This window comes from Cheilinus undulatus, linkage group 22 (assembly GCF_018320785.1).
Source record: "Cheilinus undulatus linkage group 22, ASM1832078v1, whole genome shotgun sequence".
NCBI lineage: Eukaryota > Metazoa > Chordata > Actinopteri > Labriformes > Labridae > Cheilinus > Cheilinus undulatus.
This window is the reverse complement of record NC_054886.1, coordinates 32,971,971-32,992,063: the sequence shown is the minus strand read 5'-3', so window position 1 is coordinate 32,992,063 and position 20,093 is coordinate 32,971,971. Positions and strand designations below refer to the sequence as shown.

The following is a 20,093-nucleotide window of genomic DNA, read 5'->3' as shown; positions in this document are numbered from 1 at the left end:
AGATCTAAAGGGATCCTGAGGTGGACCGGCAGGATGGTGGTGTCCCCTGCTGGTCCTCGAGCTGAACATTCTGGGGAAACAGAGATGACAGTGAGACTTCCTGTTCCAGCATCAGTAATGGTTATATTTCTCAGCATTGTTTACCATCAGGTGTGTCTTTTCTTAGAACTTCATATCAAAGTTTTTTATGTAAATACAGAATAGATGCTGTCAAGCTCTTGCAATATGAGTACTAAAAATAAAAGAAGTAAACAAGAGTGAATTAGAAATAAGGATAAAGAATTGATGAACCCACTGCAACAGAAATGAATGTGAAACAGCAAGAACTGGGAAGCAAAGAAGACGTGGATTAAGCTGGTCAAGAGCAACAAAAGAAAGCTTTATGAATTTTTGTTCCATTCTGAGTTTTCAACACGCTTGAGTTGCAGCTGAAGTACTCTATTTTTAACCTCCTTCTTGCTGAAGAATGACTGACCGACGCTCTTTTATCTCTGTCGCTGCTGAGAAAATCCCTGAAGGATTTGCACAGTTTCTGTTTCTCTCCTTCACGTTAGCATGTAGCTGCATGCTAGCATAAGATAAACACATCTGTGTCTACTTTAGCTAGTGAGGTGGCAGAGAGGATGGAATTACTCTGTGGAAATATACCCATTATTCTGAGTTTTTAGATAAAGACCAAGAACTCTTTGGTAACATGTAAGTTTAAAAGTTGTTGTACTGTATGTACTGAATGTGCAGAAAGCACAGATCTTATAATTCTGTTTGCCTTTGCCCTGTTTGCTATCAGATCATGAGCATTAAAACAGCTGTTACAGCTATCATGTCTATTACTCTGTTATCAGATTATTGGCCCTTAACTTGGCTGTGGAATAATGGTAGGGTCCACATGAACAAAGGCCAACATTCAGCTGGCTGTGTGCCATTTTTCCAACCAATATTTCAAACAAATAGAGTTTTAATTTTGGTGAGAGAAAGTACTCCTGACATATTTCCTTTCTCAGTACAGTAACAAGGCTGCTGTCTAAAGTAACACTACCAAACAATGCCCACACCTGGAGCAGGTGCCCCCCAGAACTGAACCATGAACTGACCTTGTTATGCAAGGATTTTTCTCTAGCTGTGCCAAAGAACAGAAGACTAAGGCTGTAAGTACCAGCATTCTTTTCAGTCACATTAGTGAGTTTGAGAGAAACGTCTCCTCGACTCATTTCATCCTCTAACAGAGATGTTCTTCCTTTAGAGTTCTCGTCCTGAGTCCTAAAATAGTCCTGAGCATTCTGGGACACGTGGACGTACTTGTCACCATATTTCCACTCTACTTTAAGATCAGATAGGTCTAATGTAACCTCAGGTTTAACCTCTAGGACTGCGGTGGCCCGACTGGTACTTGAACTGAACATCCAGAGGAAGAATCTGAAGAAAGAGAGGTTACACGACTTCCTGTTAGAGCCCCACTAATCGTTTTATTCCACTGTGATGCTTTAAATGACGAGTGTCCTTAACATTTATTTATTTAAATGTTTCCAAATTTCCAGTTACCTCCTGTTAGGGCGGCAAAGTGTGTGAAGCTGTTACCTGGTCTGATGTTGGAATCATTTAATTTAGCCCCTCTCGCCATTTTCTACACCCATTTATGTCACTCTCACCTCATTTCTGCTGCTTTTCGCACATTGTTTTGTTGTTTTCAATCAATCAATTTCCACTTATTTTGCCAATTGAACCATTTTGACCCACTGTTGTGAAACTTTTTCCCCACACCTAAGCCATCTTTTTTGCTTTTCTCCCATTTTTGCCACTTTTAACCCATTTTTGCCACTTTTTATCCATTTTTGCCATTTTTAACCCATTTTTGCCACTTTTTATCCATTTTTGCCAATTCTTTTTTTTTGTCAAACAGACCTACTTCTTTCACTTTTGCTCATTTTTTTAAAACTTACAACCCATTTTTTTCCACTTTAAACACATTTTTGAAACTGTTTACCCATTTTTGCCAGTTATATCCCATATTGCCATTTTATCAATTTTCTTGTCCATTTTCACAAAGTTTTGCCACTTTTTTAGACCAAATTTACCTCTTTTTTAGTCCTTTTCTCCCCATTTTTGCCACTCTGTTCCGGATATTCTACGCTCATGACTTGTATTTGCAGCGTATTTTGAACGAAGCAGAGCAGAGTGGCGCTCCAGGCACGCGCCGCTGCTGGACCGAAGCGCCGCAGCTGTGGAACCGCTCTGATAGGCTAGAGAGGGAGAGATTTGCTCCACAGTACAATCACTGGCGTGGCCGCTTTATGTGGAAATTGGAGGTTAGTCTAGTTTTCATCATGGAAATAAAGGCTGTCAGCGAAAATTTTTAGTCCTAGTTTTAATCAACGAAATTAACACTGGTTCCCACCTGATTCCTTAGCATTCAGTTATTTTCAGTTTTATTCAGCACACATGCACATAAAATTATCTTGGAATAGCTTGTATATAATATGAATATATAACTATTTCTAATTTCTTACAGCAGCAGGAGTCCATATTTTAAGTTCACTGGAGTACATTAAACACCAAATAGAGTGAGGAGCAGTGAATTATTAAGGTAAACTACCTGACAAGCAAGCTGACCCTAAAGGCGTTTGAACATTGGGTCTGTTTATTTCGCCCGAATTCTTTGCACATTTTAAAAATACAGTTGAGCTCATGTTGTTTTAATCAAGTTTGCACTCTGACGCCAAAACTTTTGTCCGTCATTTTTTTTTTCAGAACAGAACAGTCTCGATTTTATGCGAAATTTCGCATCCAGTCAAGTCATTTCAATGGGTGACTGATGATTCAAAACAGTGCTCGCTGCGTCCTCATTTGCTCAACCCCACCAGACCCCTCCTCTCTCTCTCTCTCGCACTGAAACCTCACTTCAAACACCAATGTTTGCTCATTTATCATGTGGATATAAACCACTGAAATATAACAGATGGGTGATTGATGGTTCAGATCAGCACCTGTTGCTTTATTCTCTCTCGCTCACTCACTCACCCCTGCCCAACCCCACACTCTCTCTCACTCTTTCACACACACCTCATTTCAAACATCGTAGTTTGCTGGTGTATTATGTGGATATCAGCCTCAATGGCCTCAATATTTCCGGAATCATTTTTCATATTTATATAATTTTTTGAGGTTTAAGCTTTAAAATCTGAAATAATAGAGTCTGATGGGATTTATTGTTGATGATTCTAGTTTCGCTCCCTAGCAACTATAGAATATCAAGACACAAAACTTGAGACATCCTCGCCAAAATGTTGAGTGACGATGTGGGGAGGAAAACAAACTGGAAAGGATTGAATGGAACGTTCAGAAAGATGACATTGATGAGCTTTCCTGTTACGTAAGTAATTTAAAATTTTTCTAGTCATTTCAAGTCATTGTCCTCTGAACAAAGAGATTATTGGGTTTATTTTTTGGGGACAGGTTAGAGCATAGTGAAATGGAGCACTTATTGTCCTCTACGTCAACATTGATGTTGACACATGACGGCAGCTTGACTTGCCGATATAGATAGTCACATGACATGGTCAGGTTCTAGTTTATGCAGCTATGAAACAAGCTGCTCCCAGCTGAAGCACCTTCAGTCATTGTTCATGAGGAACGAAGTTTTTTAAGAAAGTTGTCTGACTTTTCCCTGGATGAATAGTAAGTTTCTATTCTTTGCTTGTGTCCCTCTCTGTCCATAATCAGAGCCTTCTCTCCTGCTAATGGACAAGATCATGTTACATGACTGTTAGTTTCAATAGCAGCAGCAAAATGAGACTTTTTGGTAGGGGTGACCAGGGCACCCAATCATACCCAACCTTCGCCTGTGTCATCCTCCAGATTGTTTTCTCAACCACTCTATAAATATCGTTATAATGAAGTATGAGGTTCCAGTGTCATATCCTGAAAGCCCTAGTTGGGTAACAGGGACAGTTAAAAATGTTGCTGCAAAAGGTTATTTGTTCATGAGTATCTGCTTGTGTGTTTACAGATTCCTGTTCTACTACTGATGATGGAATCCAAAGGCATGCAATTCACTGGTTCAACCTCGCTGCATATGGGAACCTCAAAGAGGCGTGCCGCTTGTCACGAACTGGCTCAAAGTAGGTGACAAAGAAGGGGAGTCATACATGAAACAAGTTTTAAAAGAAGTTAATTTATTGCAAATTAAAATAATCATAATTATGCAAGTCTGTAAGATCAGTTGTGAAGCAATGTATGGATGTGTGTGGAGTGTTGTTGAGTGCAAACGAAACCCAACCAGCTGGCGGAGGCCTGGGAGGGAGAGAGAGCTGTTAGAGTGGAAGCTACTTAAATAAGCTGAGGCCTGACTAACACAGGTGTGCATAGTTAGCTGCTCAGTCCACAAATGGCCCTCCTGACTCTGCCTATTGGCTGCTGAACCAGGAAACCAAACCAACCAAACTCATAGGCTCAGGGCAGGCTGTTACACGCTTTTAACATTTTTGTTACTCTTGGTCAGAGCCGCACTGAATCCAAGATCATTATCAGTTCCAGATCGAGGTGGGGGGGTGGAAAAGTACTGAATGAAGCAGGCATTTACAGAACTCTAAGGGAATAATGAGAGTGTTTGGTTTCTGACATGATCTTTTTTCATACAGCACAGCCCTAACTCATATAAAAACATGACGACAGAGCTTCAGTGTCTGTTCTGTGTGTAATACACCAGTATCAAGACAAAGGAGCTGCTCTATCTTAGCAGATCAGAAAGACCGATAATAACAGCACAGAAAAACTGTCTAGTCTTTAAAACCGTCCACTAGTCTTTTCTTTAGTTTCTAAGCCTTGCATGAACATTTTTGTAGATTAAATGATTATTTGATGATAAACAAGAAATACAAGAATAAATGAGAATAGTTAAAAGATTTAAAATGTTCCTCTGTTTTCTATTTGCCTTTAAATACTTAATTTAGAGGATGATTTCTCCATTTAATGATGGCTGATGTCCGCTCTTTTATGGAAAATCCTGGTTAGCCGAGTTTATCAGGCCTACGAAAAGCAAAGCTCCACTCAGTGAGGGTTTGATTTAGAAGTAACTGATGAGATACGTTTTTATTGGAGCATTACACAGTTTTTAAACGCGGTTTAATTTAGTAAGGCAATAAAGTCTGGGGTCTGTGGGACAGAAACTCCGTTGTGAATTACTTTTTTTCTTTCAAAACAAGGAAGAAGAAGCAATGACTGTCACTGATAATGGCAAAGGTAAATCTCTCACCTGTCAGGCTGATAGGAGGAGCGTTGACCATGGGAGGGAATGAGAGAAAAGTCAACACCAACACCTTCTTCAGGTCCATTTCAGTTATAATATCAATGACCAGGATTGATCAGGAGAAAGGAATCAATCATTTAAAAAAACAATAAAAAGAGAGAGAAGTAAAAATACAGCTCTGCTCTCAGACGTTGATCTTGACTTTCGTTTGCTTTCACTTTCATCAGTCACGTCTAACCTTCATCACACAGGCGCCGACAGGTTCATGCTTGTACAGGACTGTCCAGTTTTGATACTGTTATTATCCTGATATATCATCACTAACATGTCAGACTGATTGGGACATATCTGAACATCACCAAACACTTATTTTATTCTTTTACTTTGGTTTTATTGTATTTCTAAAGACCAAAGCTCTGCTGTACCAGCTCATTTAAGAAAATGGCCAACATGATCCTGAAGCAGGGCTAGGACATTTATCAGGACTTTATGAAATATAGAGATATCTTTAAAAAACATGTATCAGAATCAGAATCTTTATCGTCCTTGTACACAAGTACAACGAAATTGTGTGCAGTTCCATTCAGTGCAAAAGAAATACATAAACAAAAAAAGGCACTCTAATAAATAATATTACGTTGAGAGTGTTCATTGATTATTGAAACTGCTCTGGGACAGGTGCTGTTTTTCAGTCTGTTAGTTTTGGCTCTTACTGTCCTGAACCGTCTTCCTGAGGGTAGCAGGTTGAACTGGTGGTGTGCTGGGCGGATGAGCTAAAGTCAATGAAAAGAAGCCTGGTGTAACTGTTTTTTTGTTCTATGTGGGTCAGGGTGGTGTAGAGGACTATGGCTATGGCGTCCTCTGTTGATCTGATTTCTCTATATGTGAACTGGTGAAGGTCAAATGTGGGCAGAAGTCCTTGGATGATGCTTCTGATCAGTTTCTCGAAGCACTTCATTATGACTGGAGACATTATTGATGAAGTTTGTGTTTATGTTATAAAAATGAGAAAGTGTCAGGGCTGAGCGGCGTTGAATTTGGCAGCTATTTGAATTAAGTCGGACTTTTAGTTTTTAGCTCCGTTCAAATATATTTTCAGTTTTTGTCACATTTTGGTCATTTTACTGTCAAGCATTTAAATCTACATTTAGTAGATAAAACAGCTCACATTTTGTATTTACTTTTTCTCAAAACATTTATTTTCTTTGAACTGATTTTATTTGACATGTTGTAAAATTAATCTTAATGTAAAACTCTCATCATTTTATTAAAAATACTTTACTGGCATTAGAAGAAATATCTAAACTAAAGAGCAGAAGGGCAACTGAAAAAAGCGAGATGTTTATTTTCAAAACTGAGAAAAAATATGAGATTAAAGTCAGAAATCTGAGATTACAGATCAAAATTATAAGGTTAAAGTTAGAATATGGAAGATTAAAGTCATGTAAGGACATGTTTTAACAGAGGACAACTGCAGTAGAATCAGGGTGATTGAGGTGGGACTTTTCTAGATGGATGTAGGTGTTCTATTTAACCAGCAGATGGCAGTCTGTATCTGAACAGTCCTCTTCCTCTGTTGCTCCAGGTTTTTCTCAGACTGCTCCCTTCTCTCTCTACAGCACTGATGAACAGTAGACTGAACGACTGAATGTCAGGACTGGAGCTCTTACATTAAAGGTCCATCCATCCATCTTCTTCCAGTTATCCTGGGCCGGGTCATGGGGGCAGTAGGTGAAGCAAGTCCACCCAGACGTCCTTTTACCCAGCGACACTTTCCAACTCCTTCTGGGGGATCCTGAGGCGTTCCCAGACCTGACAGGATATGTAATCTTTCCAGCGCATTCTGGGTCTTCCCTGAGGTCTCGTCCCAGACGTATCTGCCTGGAATACCCCCACCGGCTCTACTCCTAGCTTCCTCTGGATGTCTGAGCTCCTCACCCTATCTCTAAGGCTGAGCCCAGACACCCTCCGAAGGAAACTCATTTAGACCGCTTGGATCCGCGATCTCATTTTTTGGGTCATTACCCAGAGTTCATGACCACAGGTGAGGGTTGGGAGGAAGATCAGCCAGTAAACTGAGAGCTTTGCCTCTCGGCTCAGCTCCCTCCTCACCACTGATGCAGCACCTATCTGCCTGTAGATCTCTCATTTTAATCCATTTTTTCAACTTTTGCATTACTGTAACCCACTTCTGCCTCCTTTAAATTGATCCACCACTGTGTTTTTTTTTTTTCATTTATGCCACTTTCCACCTATTTTTGCCCACTTTTGCTGCTTTAACCCAGTTTTGCCTCTTCTAACCTCTCCTCGTTAGATCCTGACTTTAAAATAGATGTCTCAAGAAGCTGAATAATGTCATAAATCCATGAAAGACGTTTAATATAAAAGGCTTAAATCATAGAATTTGTTTGAATTAAGTTTGAAATTTAAAGAGTAGCTTTTTTTGTTTCTGTTGTTTTGGCATGAAGGTTTGATGTTTGCATTGGGATGTGTAGTTGAGTCAGCATCTCTGTCTTTGTTTAAGCTGTGGGTTTTTACTTTCAGTTTCTCAGAGGAAGTACCTGAAACCACTTTTTTGAAATTTTAGATTTTTTTGGTTTCATGTAAATCTGATCTGAGCCTCAGGTACTGTTTAGTACTTATAAACTGAGCAGATGTGTTTTTAAAAATGTGTGACGTTCATTATACATCTGTGGCTTTTGTGAGGTGGTCTATATAATTTCCTGTGTTCTGTCAGGATGTGGTTGACTTATGGAAAAAACATAACTCAGCTGTCACATTATCACACACAAAATGGAGATTACAACGCTCTGCCTGATGCTTGGTAGGTGAATTTACTTTTTTTGATAAATAACAGTCTCTATGCTCTCATATCTGTCTGCTCTATTACTAACCAGACTTCCTTAAAGTCTCAGCTGCTTACAAATCAAATTCTGAAACACCACCTTGATAATTTGATGTATTATGGATCATAAAACAAAACTTTTTCTTCCTGACCTACTTTGTTCTTTGTAGTGAGAATTATCTGCTTTATTTTTAAATATGAAGATGCTCTCTAAAGTCTTTGTTTATCATCATTTTAATCCTGTAAATAGAATTGTGTGTATCAGATGGAGACCAATCTGCTTCAGTCTGAGGACATCGTAACTCATCATAATGTAAAAAAAGTCGCCTCTATGCCGACGATACTCAGTTATACATCTGTGTTTCCCCTGATGACCCCACTTCACTCATCGCTGGTGTTAATGTCTGGATGAGCAAGAACTTTCCAAAACAACATGAAAATAAAACTGAAATTATTTTAGACGGAGCCAAAGCAGCAAGAGAGAAAACACAAATACAGCAGTTTTAACAATCACATTTAAACAAGCATCGCAAACTTAGGAGAGGTTTTAGATTCAGATTTAAGTTTTCACAAACACTTCAACATTGCCAAAGTAAGATGTTTTTTTACCAGAGAAAAATGCTGAAACGATCATTCCTGCCTTTATTATCATCTGTTTAGTTTATTGGAACTCCCTTTTACCGTTTACTACCCAAAAAGTGAATTTTCAAAGCACTGCTTGTTCAGAATGCTCTGTCAGGAATTTTAACCAGAAAAAAGCAGATGTGAAAACATGATTTTCTAACTTCCCACTTCTGCCTAACTTTATTTCACTGTTCCCCCAGCCTTGATGTGACTCACACGGGTACTAGGAACAGCTTTCTGTGTTTATATCCCAGAAATTTGGGCCTGACTGCCTTTGGACATTTAAATCACAATCATCTCTGGATGTTTAAAAAGTAAAAACACAATAAATACACATCTTTTTAATCTTATTTCATTAACTTTTTAATATTCAAAAATTTTTACAGTATTATGTCGTTTTTATTTTCATTGTTTTATTGCTTTCATTGTTCTTTTATTAATGTTTGCTGTTCGTCCAAAAGTTTTACTTCCTGTTTCATGGCAAACAAAAGAACTGCCATGGCGACAGCATTCTTCGCAGACTTTCCTCAGTATTACGTGGATGTCTTTAGATTAGGACTGTCAACAGACTTAGCCTAACCCTGTGAGGGTTTCTAAACAGATTTTGAACCTTGAAACAGTCAATAAAAGGAATAATATATAGGAAAAATATTTCAGTCGCCCCCTTGTGGCTGGCTGCAGTAGGGAGTGAATTTACTGCTAATGCCTAAAATAAGGTGCATTTCAAAGGAAATCAAAACATCTCTGAAGATGTCATTTGCTTAATTAACAGTCTGGCCTCCACAATGTCTGCCAAGAAAACAATCTGGCTTTTGTGCAAACGTGGCTGGTGATCCCTGATTTAGGGCATCCTGAATAATAAGTAAAGGGGACTGAAAGCAGACTCGACAGTGCTTTGTGTTTGACCCCTTTGTGATGATTTTCCACAGCCACTCTGAGAGTCAACCCCAACAAATCTCAGTTCTTTCAGTATGAGGGCTTCACCATGGAATGTGAGACGCCGGCTAACTCTAGTGTCTGGATGGTGAAAAGAAACACCTCCTTCATCACGTCTGAGCCGTGTCAGCCCGGCTGGGGGACACTGAACAAGGATTTCTCCTGCTTCTCTCGTTATCCCAATGAACGAGACAGCGGAGCGTACTGGTGTGAGTCTACGGATGGGAAATGCAGCAACATCATCAACATCATAGTTACAGGTAATACCAAAAACACTAAATATGGGTCAGTGATTGATTTGTTTTTTGGGAGGTGGTGCACACTTTTCATTCTTCATTTTCTGATCATTTCAGCCGTGTTCATGTATGTGGCATGAATTTTGGCAAGATTGTGTATTTTGATCTGATCTTGTTATTTCCAGCTCAGCCCTACAGTAAAACTAAAATACACCTTTTACAAGTAAGAGTTAGACTCAAGCTTTTAAGCACCAAAAATGCTCCATAGAAACACATTTAAGCTGACATTTTTGATCCCAATTCCATTAAAGCATAATACATGCATTTTATTATATCTGGATGTCAACCTGGGCTTTTGCCTTGGAACTAAAAAAATTATTTCTTATCTACACCAGATGACGTCACTTTGAGCATATTTAGCATATGGAGAAAAAACATGCAGAACATAATAATTTGTGAAACTCAGTGCTGCTGCTAATCATTGACATATTCCAGGCTTTAATAATTCAGCACAAAAACTACTTTGGATGTTGTATATTGAAAATACATATTTTTTTCTGCTTTTTCATTGAAAAACCTGGCGGCATCATGACAAAAAAACCAGTGGTGTGCACAGGGAGGGGTGAGGGGTGGTGGGTGCAGGGGGAGCCATCGCCCCCCCTCGTGGCCCAATTGTTAAAAAACAAGTGCCCTCTTGGGAGCCAAAACGCACGCTCAAGTGTCCTCTTGGGAGACAAAACGCACGCTACGCTAACGTCTTTTAATAGAATATTCTTTTCTGTCTCAGATAAAGTTGTGATCCTGGAAATCCCGGGATTTCCTGTGCCAGAGGGAGACAAAGTGACACTTCGCTGCTCCTACAAGGAAGAAAATGAGGATGATTCTACATCAAACTTTACAGCAAGTTTCTTCAAAGATGGAGCTTTTATCGGTAAAGAGCCAGGAGGACAGATGGTCCTCCCAGCAGTGTCCACGTCTGATGAAGGTTTCTACAAGTGTGAACACCCAACAAAAGGAGGGTCGCCGCAGAGCTGGCTGGCAGTGAGAGGTGACAACAAAGTCTGATTGTTTCGCCTTCATGCTATTTAGCTAATCTCTGCTGACACAGTCTACACATAAATATAGAATAAGAGCTCATATGTCTGGATCATAGGAAGTGTTCTGGTTTCCTTTTGTAGTCATAGTTACATTGGCAGATCACATTTCAGAAGACCCTCCCAACTGACTCAACTGTTTTCCTACGATGCAAAGGAGTAGCAACTCTATTCTGAGCTTCCCCCTTCTGTCCTATCTCTTGCATCGCGTCCTAACAGCATATGAGTGTCAGGCATTGTTTGACATTGCACAGTCATGATGCTGGCTGTCCACGCTGCATCTGTTAGAAACTGTACTCTCTGTCTTGGACATTTCAGTCTCTGCTTGTAAACATCAGGACATCTACTGATTTCATTTTGGATGCAAAAAAACTAATGGTGACAGTTGTAGTTCAGGGATCTGGTAAGGGTTCCTACTGGTTAGCTCCACTGTTAAGTCTTCTGGGGAAGAGACCACAGGTCAGACCCAAAACTTGCGAGAGGGATTATGTACCCCTTCTTCAATTTTCCTGGGATGGTTCAGGGTAGCAGCAGGCTAAGTAAGTTGTCCCAGATATTAGTCTTACTGGCACCCTTAGCAGTTCCAAGTTCCAGGCGAGACTTGACATAAGAACCCCCAGCAAGTTCAGATCTACAACAGAAAATTCTCCCATCTGGATGGTTGCACCATCCCAGTCCGATGCCTGAAATGCTCCAGCTGCGTTCTTCCTAACAGTATGTGGGCATCAGGCATTGCATGGAAGTTCTCCAGAATTGCATGCTTGCTGTCCACACTGCATCCATTAAAAACTCTACTCTGTGTTGTAAATTTAAGCCTCCCCTTGTAAATGTCAGAACATCTACCTCTTTCATTTTGAAAGACCCAAAACTTCCCAGAGAGATTATGTACCTCTTCAGGCATGGGGAGTCCTTAGGATACCTGGTTTAGAAGGAAAGCATCTTCCCAATGAGGCCCAGTTGGATGGATGGATGTCCTGATGGTGTTTCTCCTCCTCACAGATCGGCCTGCTCCTACCTCACCTCCCCCCACAACTCCTCATCCTCCTATCATGTCTGTGCCCAAGCTGGTGTGCTCCATCCTGCTCTTCATCCTCTACACAATCATACTCTGTGTCTGTATTTACACGTTCCGCATGAAGGCTCGAGGTAAGAACACTTTGTGTTGATCATTTTTGGTTAGACGTTTAAAGGTTGGACTTTTGGGCCAGTTTGGACGGCATATTTGAATCTGCATTTGTAGCTCAGATTAACCTATTCTAAATCAAACTAAGTGTAGACACCCGTGTTGAAAAACTACAACCCTAATTCCAAAAAAGTTGAGGCGTTGTGTGAATCAAAACAGGATGCACTGATTATCAAATCCCATTCAGTCATATTCTGTTCAAAAACAACAGATCAGATCAGATCCATTTCATGAACAATATCAGCTCATTTTGGATTTGAGGGCAGCAACACATCTCAAAAAAGTAGGGACAGGGCCATGTTTACCACTGTGTAGCATCCCCTCTTCTTTTAACAACAGCCTGTAAACGTCTGGGAAGGAGTTGGAGAGGAATGTTGTCCCATTATTGTCTGATGTAGGATTCTAGCTGCTCAACAGTCCTGGGTCTTCTTTGCTGGAATTTTCCTTTTATGATGCTTTAAATCACTGATCATCAACTGGCGGCCTGGGGGGCCGGATCAGGACCCCCAAAACTTCCTGTCCGGCCCCCAAAAGATCGGTAAATTCAGAACAGGAGGAAAAGAAGATTTTAAGAGCATCCTTTTGCTTTAAATGTCTGTAGCTGTTAAATCCATCCCACAAACAATTAATATTGAAATATTTTTATAACAACTTAACATTTGATCTGTTTTTACAGAAATTTACTGTCAAAATAAGTCGATATTACAAAAAAAACAGTTAAGGTTGGCAGAAGTGCTGCAAAAATTATCAGAAAAAAGTTGTGAAAAGAGGTTAAAATGTGTCACAAAATGATAAAGGAGGAAAAAGGGGCAAAAGGTATCAAAAACTGGTTACAAATGACAAAAAATAGTGCAAGAAAGTCAAGAAAAGGGGTTAAAAAGTGGCAGAAATAGAAGAAAAACAGCGAAAATTGATAATAGAGTGGCATAACGGGGATAAAACATGCAGGAAAAGTGGTTTAGAGGGGGTTAAAATCTTTCAATAACTGGGTTAATGAGGCAAAAAGTAGCAACAATGGGTTAAAAGTGGGGAAAATGCTTTCAAAGTCGCAAAAAATGTAAAAAATATAATAAAAGGGGTTAAACAGTGGCAAAAATGGAGAAAAGTGTGGCACAAAGGGATAAACATGCAGGAAAAGTGGTTTTAAAGGGGTTAAAATCATGCTAAAATTGGATTAAAGAGGCAAAAACTAACAACAATAGGTTAAAAGTGGGAAAAATGGTTTTAAAGTTGAAAAAATTGTTGAAAAAATGTATGAAAGGGGTTAAAATGTGGCAGAAATATAAGAAAAGTGGCAAAAATGGATAAAAGAGTGGCACAAAGGGGATAAAACATGCAGGAAAAGTCATTTAAAAGGGGTTAAAATCATGCTAAAATTGGATCAAAGAGGCAAAAAGTATCAAAAAGGGGTTAAAAGTTCGGAAAAATTGTTTTAAAGTTGCAAAAACTGCAACTCTTGAGTCCACAGGACACGACGTCTGTGGTTTCCTCTGACCACAGAACAGTTTTCCATGTTTCCTCAGTCCAAGTTAAATGAGCTTTGGTCCAGAGAAGATGGCGGTGTTTCTGGATCCTGTTCACATATAGCTCTTCTCTCCATGATCCAGCTTTAACTGTCATTGGTGGATGGCACGGCCAACTGTGCTGACAGACAATGATTTCTGGAAGTGTTCCTGAGCCCATGCAGCGATTTCAGTCCAGAGTCATGCCTTTTTTTAATGCAGTGCATTAACTCAGTTTACCACTGATTGGTAAACCTCTGCCCATCTTTACTTCTGAGAGAATCTGTCTCTTTAAAATGCTCCTTTCATACGCAGTCATGTTACTGACCTGCTGCAAATTAACCTAATTAATTGCAAAATGCTGCTCCAGCTGCTTTTCATCAGTACAGTTTACTCTTCCAGCCTTTTGTTCCCTGTCCCAGCTTTTTTGGGTGTGTTGCTGTGATCAGATTGAAAATGAGCTAATATTTTTCATGAAATGTTAAAAAGTCTCATTTTCAACATCTGATATGTTGTTTATGAATAAAATACGGGTTTGGGGGGATTTGATGATCCTTGACTTCTGTTTTTGTTAACATTTTACACAGCGCTCCAACTTTTTTGGAAGTGGGGTTGTACGAGTAAAAGGTGCCACTGAGTGGCAAGAAATTCCAACACCTTTCCAGACTTTCTTCCTTTTCCCTCCATAGTCAGCGCTACATGAGATGAGCAAAGTCAGACAATGAAAACCATCAAAGCAAATTTACAGAGGGATAAAGGCTTTAATAATCTTTTTCAAACAAACATCCATGATTCACCAGCTCTGATTATTCTTCATTAAAATCAAGAAAAAATAGAAATACCTTCAGTTTTAGAGGAAGGATAAGAATATATATTTCCTCCTGTGTGATCGCGTGAAAACACCTCTGAACAAAGTAATCATGAGATAAATAAATGTTGGTGGTAAACCTCTCAAACCTGCAGTTCCAAGAACCTAAATGTCACAGACAGAGGTAGCTGGTGGTGATGCAGACCAAAGATTGTGGCTAACAGGTTGAGCTTGTCTTCATGGCGACAGCAAAGCAGCAACACTGGCTGACAACAGGAAGTGAGACGAGAGTTGTGAACTGATGTAAACCTCCTTTAACCAAAGCTTTAATTCTTTAGATATTCACTTTATTAACGGTTTATTAACCGTTTCTTCTCTGTGTTTTTTCCTGCAGCTCGAGCTGATGGTAGGAAGAGAGCGAATCATTGTTTTGGACTGAACTAAAGAGGAAGAGCAAGAAACAGGAAACAACTTTATTCAGCATTTTTACTATCATGAAGTTTTCTGACTTTATATCCATTTATTTGTCCATGATTTTTGAGAGTTTTTCTTTTTTTTTTTTCATCAGAAATTACTTCACAGAGATCCTTGCTTTGGACCTCATATAATCACACTTATCACATTATTATAACTTTGTTTTCCACTTATGATATTAAAATCAAACTATGCATTAAATAAAATGACTTTTTTACATATAAAAACAGTTTTGCAGTAATGGCATTTAAAGAATTTGTTAACTATTGTCATTTTAGTACTGATATATTTGCAGTTCCAAAGGAATTGTCAGTTATTTATATGGTATTTTCTCTTTTGGAGTTTTTTATGAATGAAAAATAACTTGAAATGTAAGAGCAGCTTGTTACTTGGGAAACATTCACATATATTTCAATGTCAACGTTTAAAACATATAATTGTCTTATGCCACCTAGTGGTCATGTGGTCTTGAACATAGTCAGTGTGCTATAAACCACGCCCTCTGACACTGGGATTGGACTTGGTGATGTGAGGCATGCAGCGGCTCGGCCACGGCCACTAACTGGACGAAACACCGACAAAGGAGGGTTCCCACTTCACAACCCTGGTGAAGTGCTGGTTTCTTGCTACACATTGGTCTGCATAAATAGTGATGGATAAGAGCAGTTATCATCAACTGGTGGCTGGGTGACCACATCAGGCCCACCACAGCTTCCCTTCCAGCCCACAGAAGATTATCACAATCCGAAAGTATGTTGTGGTATTCAGGGTATGTTGTTTGATTATATCTCCATGGACTCTAAATCATCGGCTCAATGTTTGATCCATTTTACAGAAATATTCATCAGACCGTTCTTGATTAAAGCTGACATTTTGCACATCTACTTTGCACTTCAGGCATGTTGAGAGTTTAATTTTTCCTGCCAGAGAGTCACAAAAATAGACCAGTTATGAGGTTATTTTCCTGCCAAAACTTTACAAACAAATAAAGTGTGTTTCACAAATGTCTAGCAATTCACTGACACAATGAGTTTAAACAGATGTACACTTTTTCTGATGCAAACCTGAGTTTTAAACAAATGCACACTGTTTTTCTAATACAGTGGTAGAAAAGTGTGAGGCAGGCCTCCCCTGGGGGGCGCCACAGAGCTTCAGGGGAGGCGTAAACCAGAAAAAAAGTTGATTTGCTTTGCTAACCTCTGCTGTGCATGGAGCAAAATGGATAAACTTATAGTTAGTATAGGGACTATGCTATAGAGCAGTGTTACTCAACCAAAGAGCCAAATGATTGAAAATACCTTTGCAGGAGCTGGAATCTAAGAGGTAAAAAGAGGCAAAAACAGCTGGAAGAAGCAATAAAAACTGGTTAAAGGTGGAAAAATGGTCAAACAGCAGCAAAAAATGGGTGAAAATGGGGAGAAAAAGTGGAAAAATGGCCAGAGAGTAGCAAAACTCTCTGAGAAGTGACAAAAAAATGAGTGGAAAGTGACTAAACTGGGCAAAAAGCAGTCAAGAGTGAAAAAAAAATGGGCAAAAAATAGGAAACAAGTGGTATGTAATGGCAAAGGGCAGTTTAAATGGGCAAAAAATTGGATAAAAGTGGAAAAACTTGGGGAAAAGTGGCAAAAAGATGTCACAAAAATGAGCAAAAAACATGGAAAAAGGGATATTTAATAATAAAAAAGGTGGCTTAAATGGACAAAAAGGTGAAAAGGAGTGAAAATGGGATAAAAGTGGAAAAAATGGGGGAAAAGAAGTTGCAAAATGGCCCAAAAAATATGAAAAAGGGTATTTACTGGTATTATAACTGAATAGGAGAGAAAGACAGATGTTTAAGGACATTTGAGAACCAAAATATCCAAAATATATTAATTTTAAAAATGTTTCAAGATTAGACATAAATGTTTGAAATGTTGTTGTTTAATTTTTTTTTTAAATTCCTTTCTGTGGGTGGGGGTCCACCGAATGGATCAGTTGTTCTTAGGGTAGGCTCACTCTCATACACTATGAAAAGTCCCTGTTCTAATACAAACCTGAGTTTTAAACAAATGCACACTAATTTTACTTCTGTGAAGTCCGGCCCCTTTAGCATCTGTCAAGAAACAAAGCTTGCTCTTGTATGTAGTTGACTTCTGGACTGAGCACTGATGCTCTTTGTAGAGTAAAAGAGTCTTGTCTTTTTTCAGAAGGTTTACATTGGGCTGCTCAGCCATGGGAATCCACTCATGAATCTCCTGCTGCAGTCTTAGAGCTTATGTTAATGCCAGTTGAAGTTCAGGACTGTATAGCCATGGAGTCAGCAGGGTTGGAAACTTTTATGAACATTGCTCCCTGGGTCTTCTACTTCATGGATGAGTTGCTGTTGTTCCTAAACTCTTCCACTTTCTCATATTTCTGACAGCTCTCTACAGTGCTGCAGCCTTAGCCCTTTAACTGAGTTCATCATTAACATCTGACACATATATTTCTAAAAGCATATCATGTGTGTCTCTGCTGAATTGATTCCCTCCCTGTAGTACCACTGTTTGGCCAGTAGATGTCAGCTTTGACTCTTTCTAAAAATCTCCAAACTACTGGACCAGTCAGATCATGTGATCTTCTCCTGTCACAGCTGTAGTAATGTGATGAAAACTCCTACGAAGGAACACTCTGAAAGAGCATGAATGGTAAATCCCAAATATTTTGGACTTTTCTCAGCTGGGTTACCAAATGAGAAATGTTTGCTGTACTTTTGGTTCATTCAGAGTTTCATCATTTTCTGTTTATGTGCCTCAAAAGTGATAACTTTACATGAGGATCATGTTTAGGCATCTGCAGTCTTTAAAGGTAAAGTCACAACCTTCTCATCAGGGATAAACGACTGAAACTCTATGGCAGTGTTCCTCGACCAAAGATCCAAACTGTTGAAAAGTACATTTGCAAGAACCACAATCTAAGTGTTGAAAAGTGGCAAAAATGGGTTAAAGTGGCAATAAAAATAAGTTAAAGGTGGCAAAAATGGTCGAAAACGGTCAAAATGTGCATCAAATGGGACAACTGGGAGAAAAGTGGCAAAAATGGATTGAAGTGGCAATAAAAATAAGTTGGCAAAAAATGGTAACAAAAAAAGGGGGGGGGGGGGCAAACGGGTTAAAGTGGCAATAAAATAAATTAAATGTGACAGAAATGGTCCAAAAAAGTGGAACAAATGGGTGAAAAGGGTCAAAATATGCATCAAATGGGAAAACTGGGGGAAAAGTGGCAAAAAATGTGGAGAAAGGGTGGCAGAATAGGACAAAAAGTGGCAAAAGTGGTAAAAAGGCATCAAAAACAGCCAAAAAAAAAATGAGGGAAAAATGAGTTAAAACCAGGGCTAAAACTAGTAGAAAGGTGTAAATATATTGGCAAAAATCGGCAATGAGTGGCTGAATAGGGAATTTAATTGCAAAAGTCAGCTCAAATGGGCAAAAAGTAGCAAAATATGAGCAAAAATAATCAAAAAGCAGGGTTAAAATGCAAATATAGGGGGAAAAATGTCAAAAAGAAGTGCAAAATTAGGCTGGAAGCAATAGAAATGGAATAAAAGTGGCAAAAACACAAATAAGGGCAGTGGAAATACACAGACAAAAGATAAAGGTTGAAAATTAAGTTTTAAAATTAAAGCTGAATGTATAACTGTGGGAAACAAATGGTTTAAAGTGACCTGTAATGGATCATTTGAGGTCAAAGGGAGTAATATTTCAGATTAAGACAGAAAAGAGCCACAGGTTGAGTATCACTGCTCTGTGGAAAGGATTAAAAAAGTGAAAGTGTACATGTGGCGAAATGTAACACCAGATGTTTTAGGTGTTATCAGCTGCATCTGTCACACTTTTTTTTTCTTCAAATATTTATTTTGCAGTCTTTACATTCCTTCATTAGAAAGAGGAAGGACAGTGGATGGACCCAGAAACAGGGAGGAGAGTGGGGAGAGACGTGGTAAAGGGCCACAGGCCAGATTCAAACCCGTCCGTGTACATGGGTAGCGCCTTAAACCACTCAACCATCTGCGCGCCTCATTTTTGTATATTTGTCTTTGATTTTTCACATTTATGGAACTAAGCAATACTGTGAGTGTGAGTGAATAACATGCCAGCAATCGATGAAAGAAAAAATACAAAGCTTGACAACTAGACAAGAAAAACTCTCTTCAACAGCTACACGCCGCTATACTGGCACAGCACCGTCATGTAGAGTGTAAAGGCATTTTAACCCTTTATGATAGTGCTGCTGAGTGTTTCTTCTTCTTTTAAGTCCAGGAGTAATTTAGTTTCAGTTTTCTTCAAAAGCTTGGAAATGCATGGGTCATACATTATTTACAGGGAATTAATTTAAGAAAATAGTTTAAAAAGCTGTCGATGCAGACAGACAGCCCCCAACATCAGCGTGTGTTCAGGTTTGGAAAGAATTTAAACCCTTAACAATCACAAGATGAGATTAAATCCCTCATCAGATTAGAGACACAGATGACTCAGTGATTCTTGAGTTGATAGAAAATACTTGATGGGAAACCTGGGCAAAAATGTCCTGAAGGGGAAGTTTACAAATATCTTAAATTCAGTGTAGTTTGGCATCACAGTTTAAAGAGTGTTACGGCCTCTGATAAGGCAGAGTCTGTTGTTTTGGGTGAATCTTCTGTTTTTTTGTTTGGGCCTTCTCTCCCCCTGATTGTGTTGCAGGTCTGCCACACCTCAGCAGTCTGCGGCAGCTGAGGCTGATCTGGTTCATCTGAGGTGTTACAAAGGACCCCCAAGACAGAGCTTCAGTCTCTCACTCCACTCCTGAGCCATGATGATGTGTTTGCCTGTTTGTTTTAAGCTTGCTTCTGTTTTCTGATTAAGGTAAACATTTTAGTTTGAGACAGAGGAAGTGTAGGGGGATCTCTGCCATTTTTGTTAGATTTTGGTTTTCTCCTGTTTTGTGGTTAGTCAGGGAGCTTAGGGTTGTTGTTTTTTTAATTTTGGTACAGATAGTTAAGGTTTGATCTGTTGTAGTTAGATTTGGGTTTTTGTTTGTTAATCTGAGTTCCCTGAAGTCAGTACTTCTGTTTGAGGTTTTTATTAGTTAATTCTTTGTCGGCAAACTTCTTCCTTTGTCCACAACTTGGTCATCTAATGTTTGATTTTGTTAT

General features: G+C 39.2%; 1 protein-coding gene across 1 annotated transcript; it reads left to right on the top strand.

The window, feature by feature from the left end:
* The first annotated feature begins 7,996 nt into the window (after positions 1-7,996).
* On the top strand, positions 7,997-15,948 carry LOC121504865 (sialoadhesin-like). Its single transcript, XM_041779945.1, has 5 exons — positions 7,997-8,066; positions 9,641-9,907; positions 10,671-10,931; positions 11,977-12,123; positions 14,865-15,948. The coding sequence occupies exons 1-5, from the start codon at positions 8,036-8,038 to the stop codon at positions 14,912-14,914; spliced, it is 756 nt and encodes a 251-aa protein (XP_041635879.1). The 5' UTR covers positions 7,997-8,035; the 3' UTR covers positions 14,915-15,948.
* The last annotated feature ends 4,145 nt before the right edge of the window (positions 15,949-20,093 follow it).

Bases quoted from the DNA above. Each gene is read 5' to 3' on its own strand.
- LOC121504865 (XM_041779945.1), top strand. From the start codon at position 8,036: ATGGAGATTACAACGCTCTGCCTGATGCTTG. The intron at 10,932-11,976 runs GTGACAACAAAG...TCCTCCTCACAG, and splicing joins GAGCTGGCTGGCAGTGAGAG to ATCGGCCTGCTCCTACCTCA. The intron at 12,124-14,864 runs GTAAGAACACTT...TTTTTCCTGCAG, and splicing joins GTTCCGCATGAAGGCTCGAG to CTCGAGCTGATGGTAGGAAG.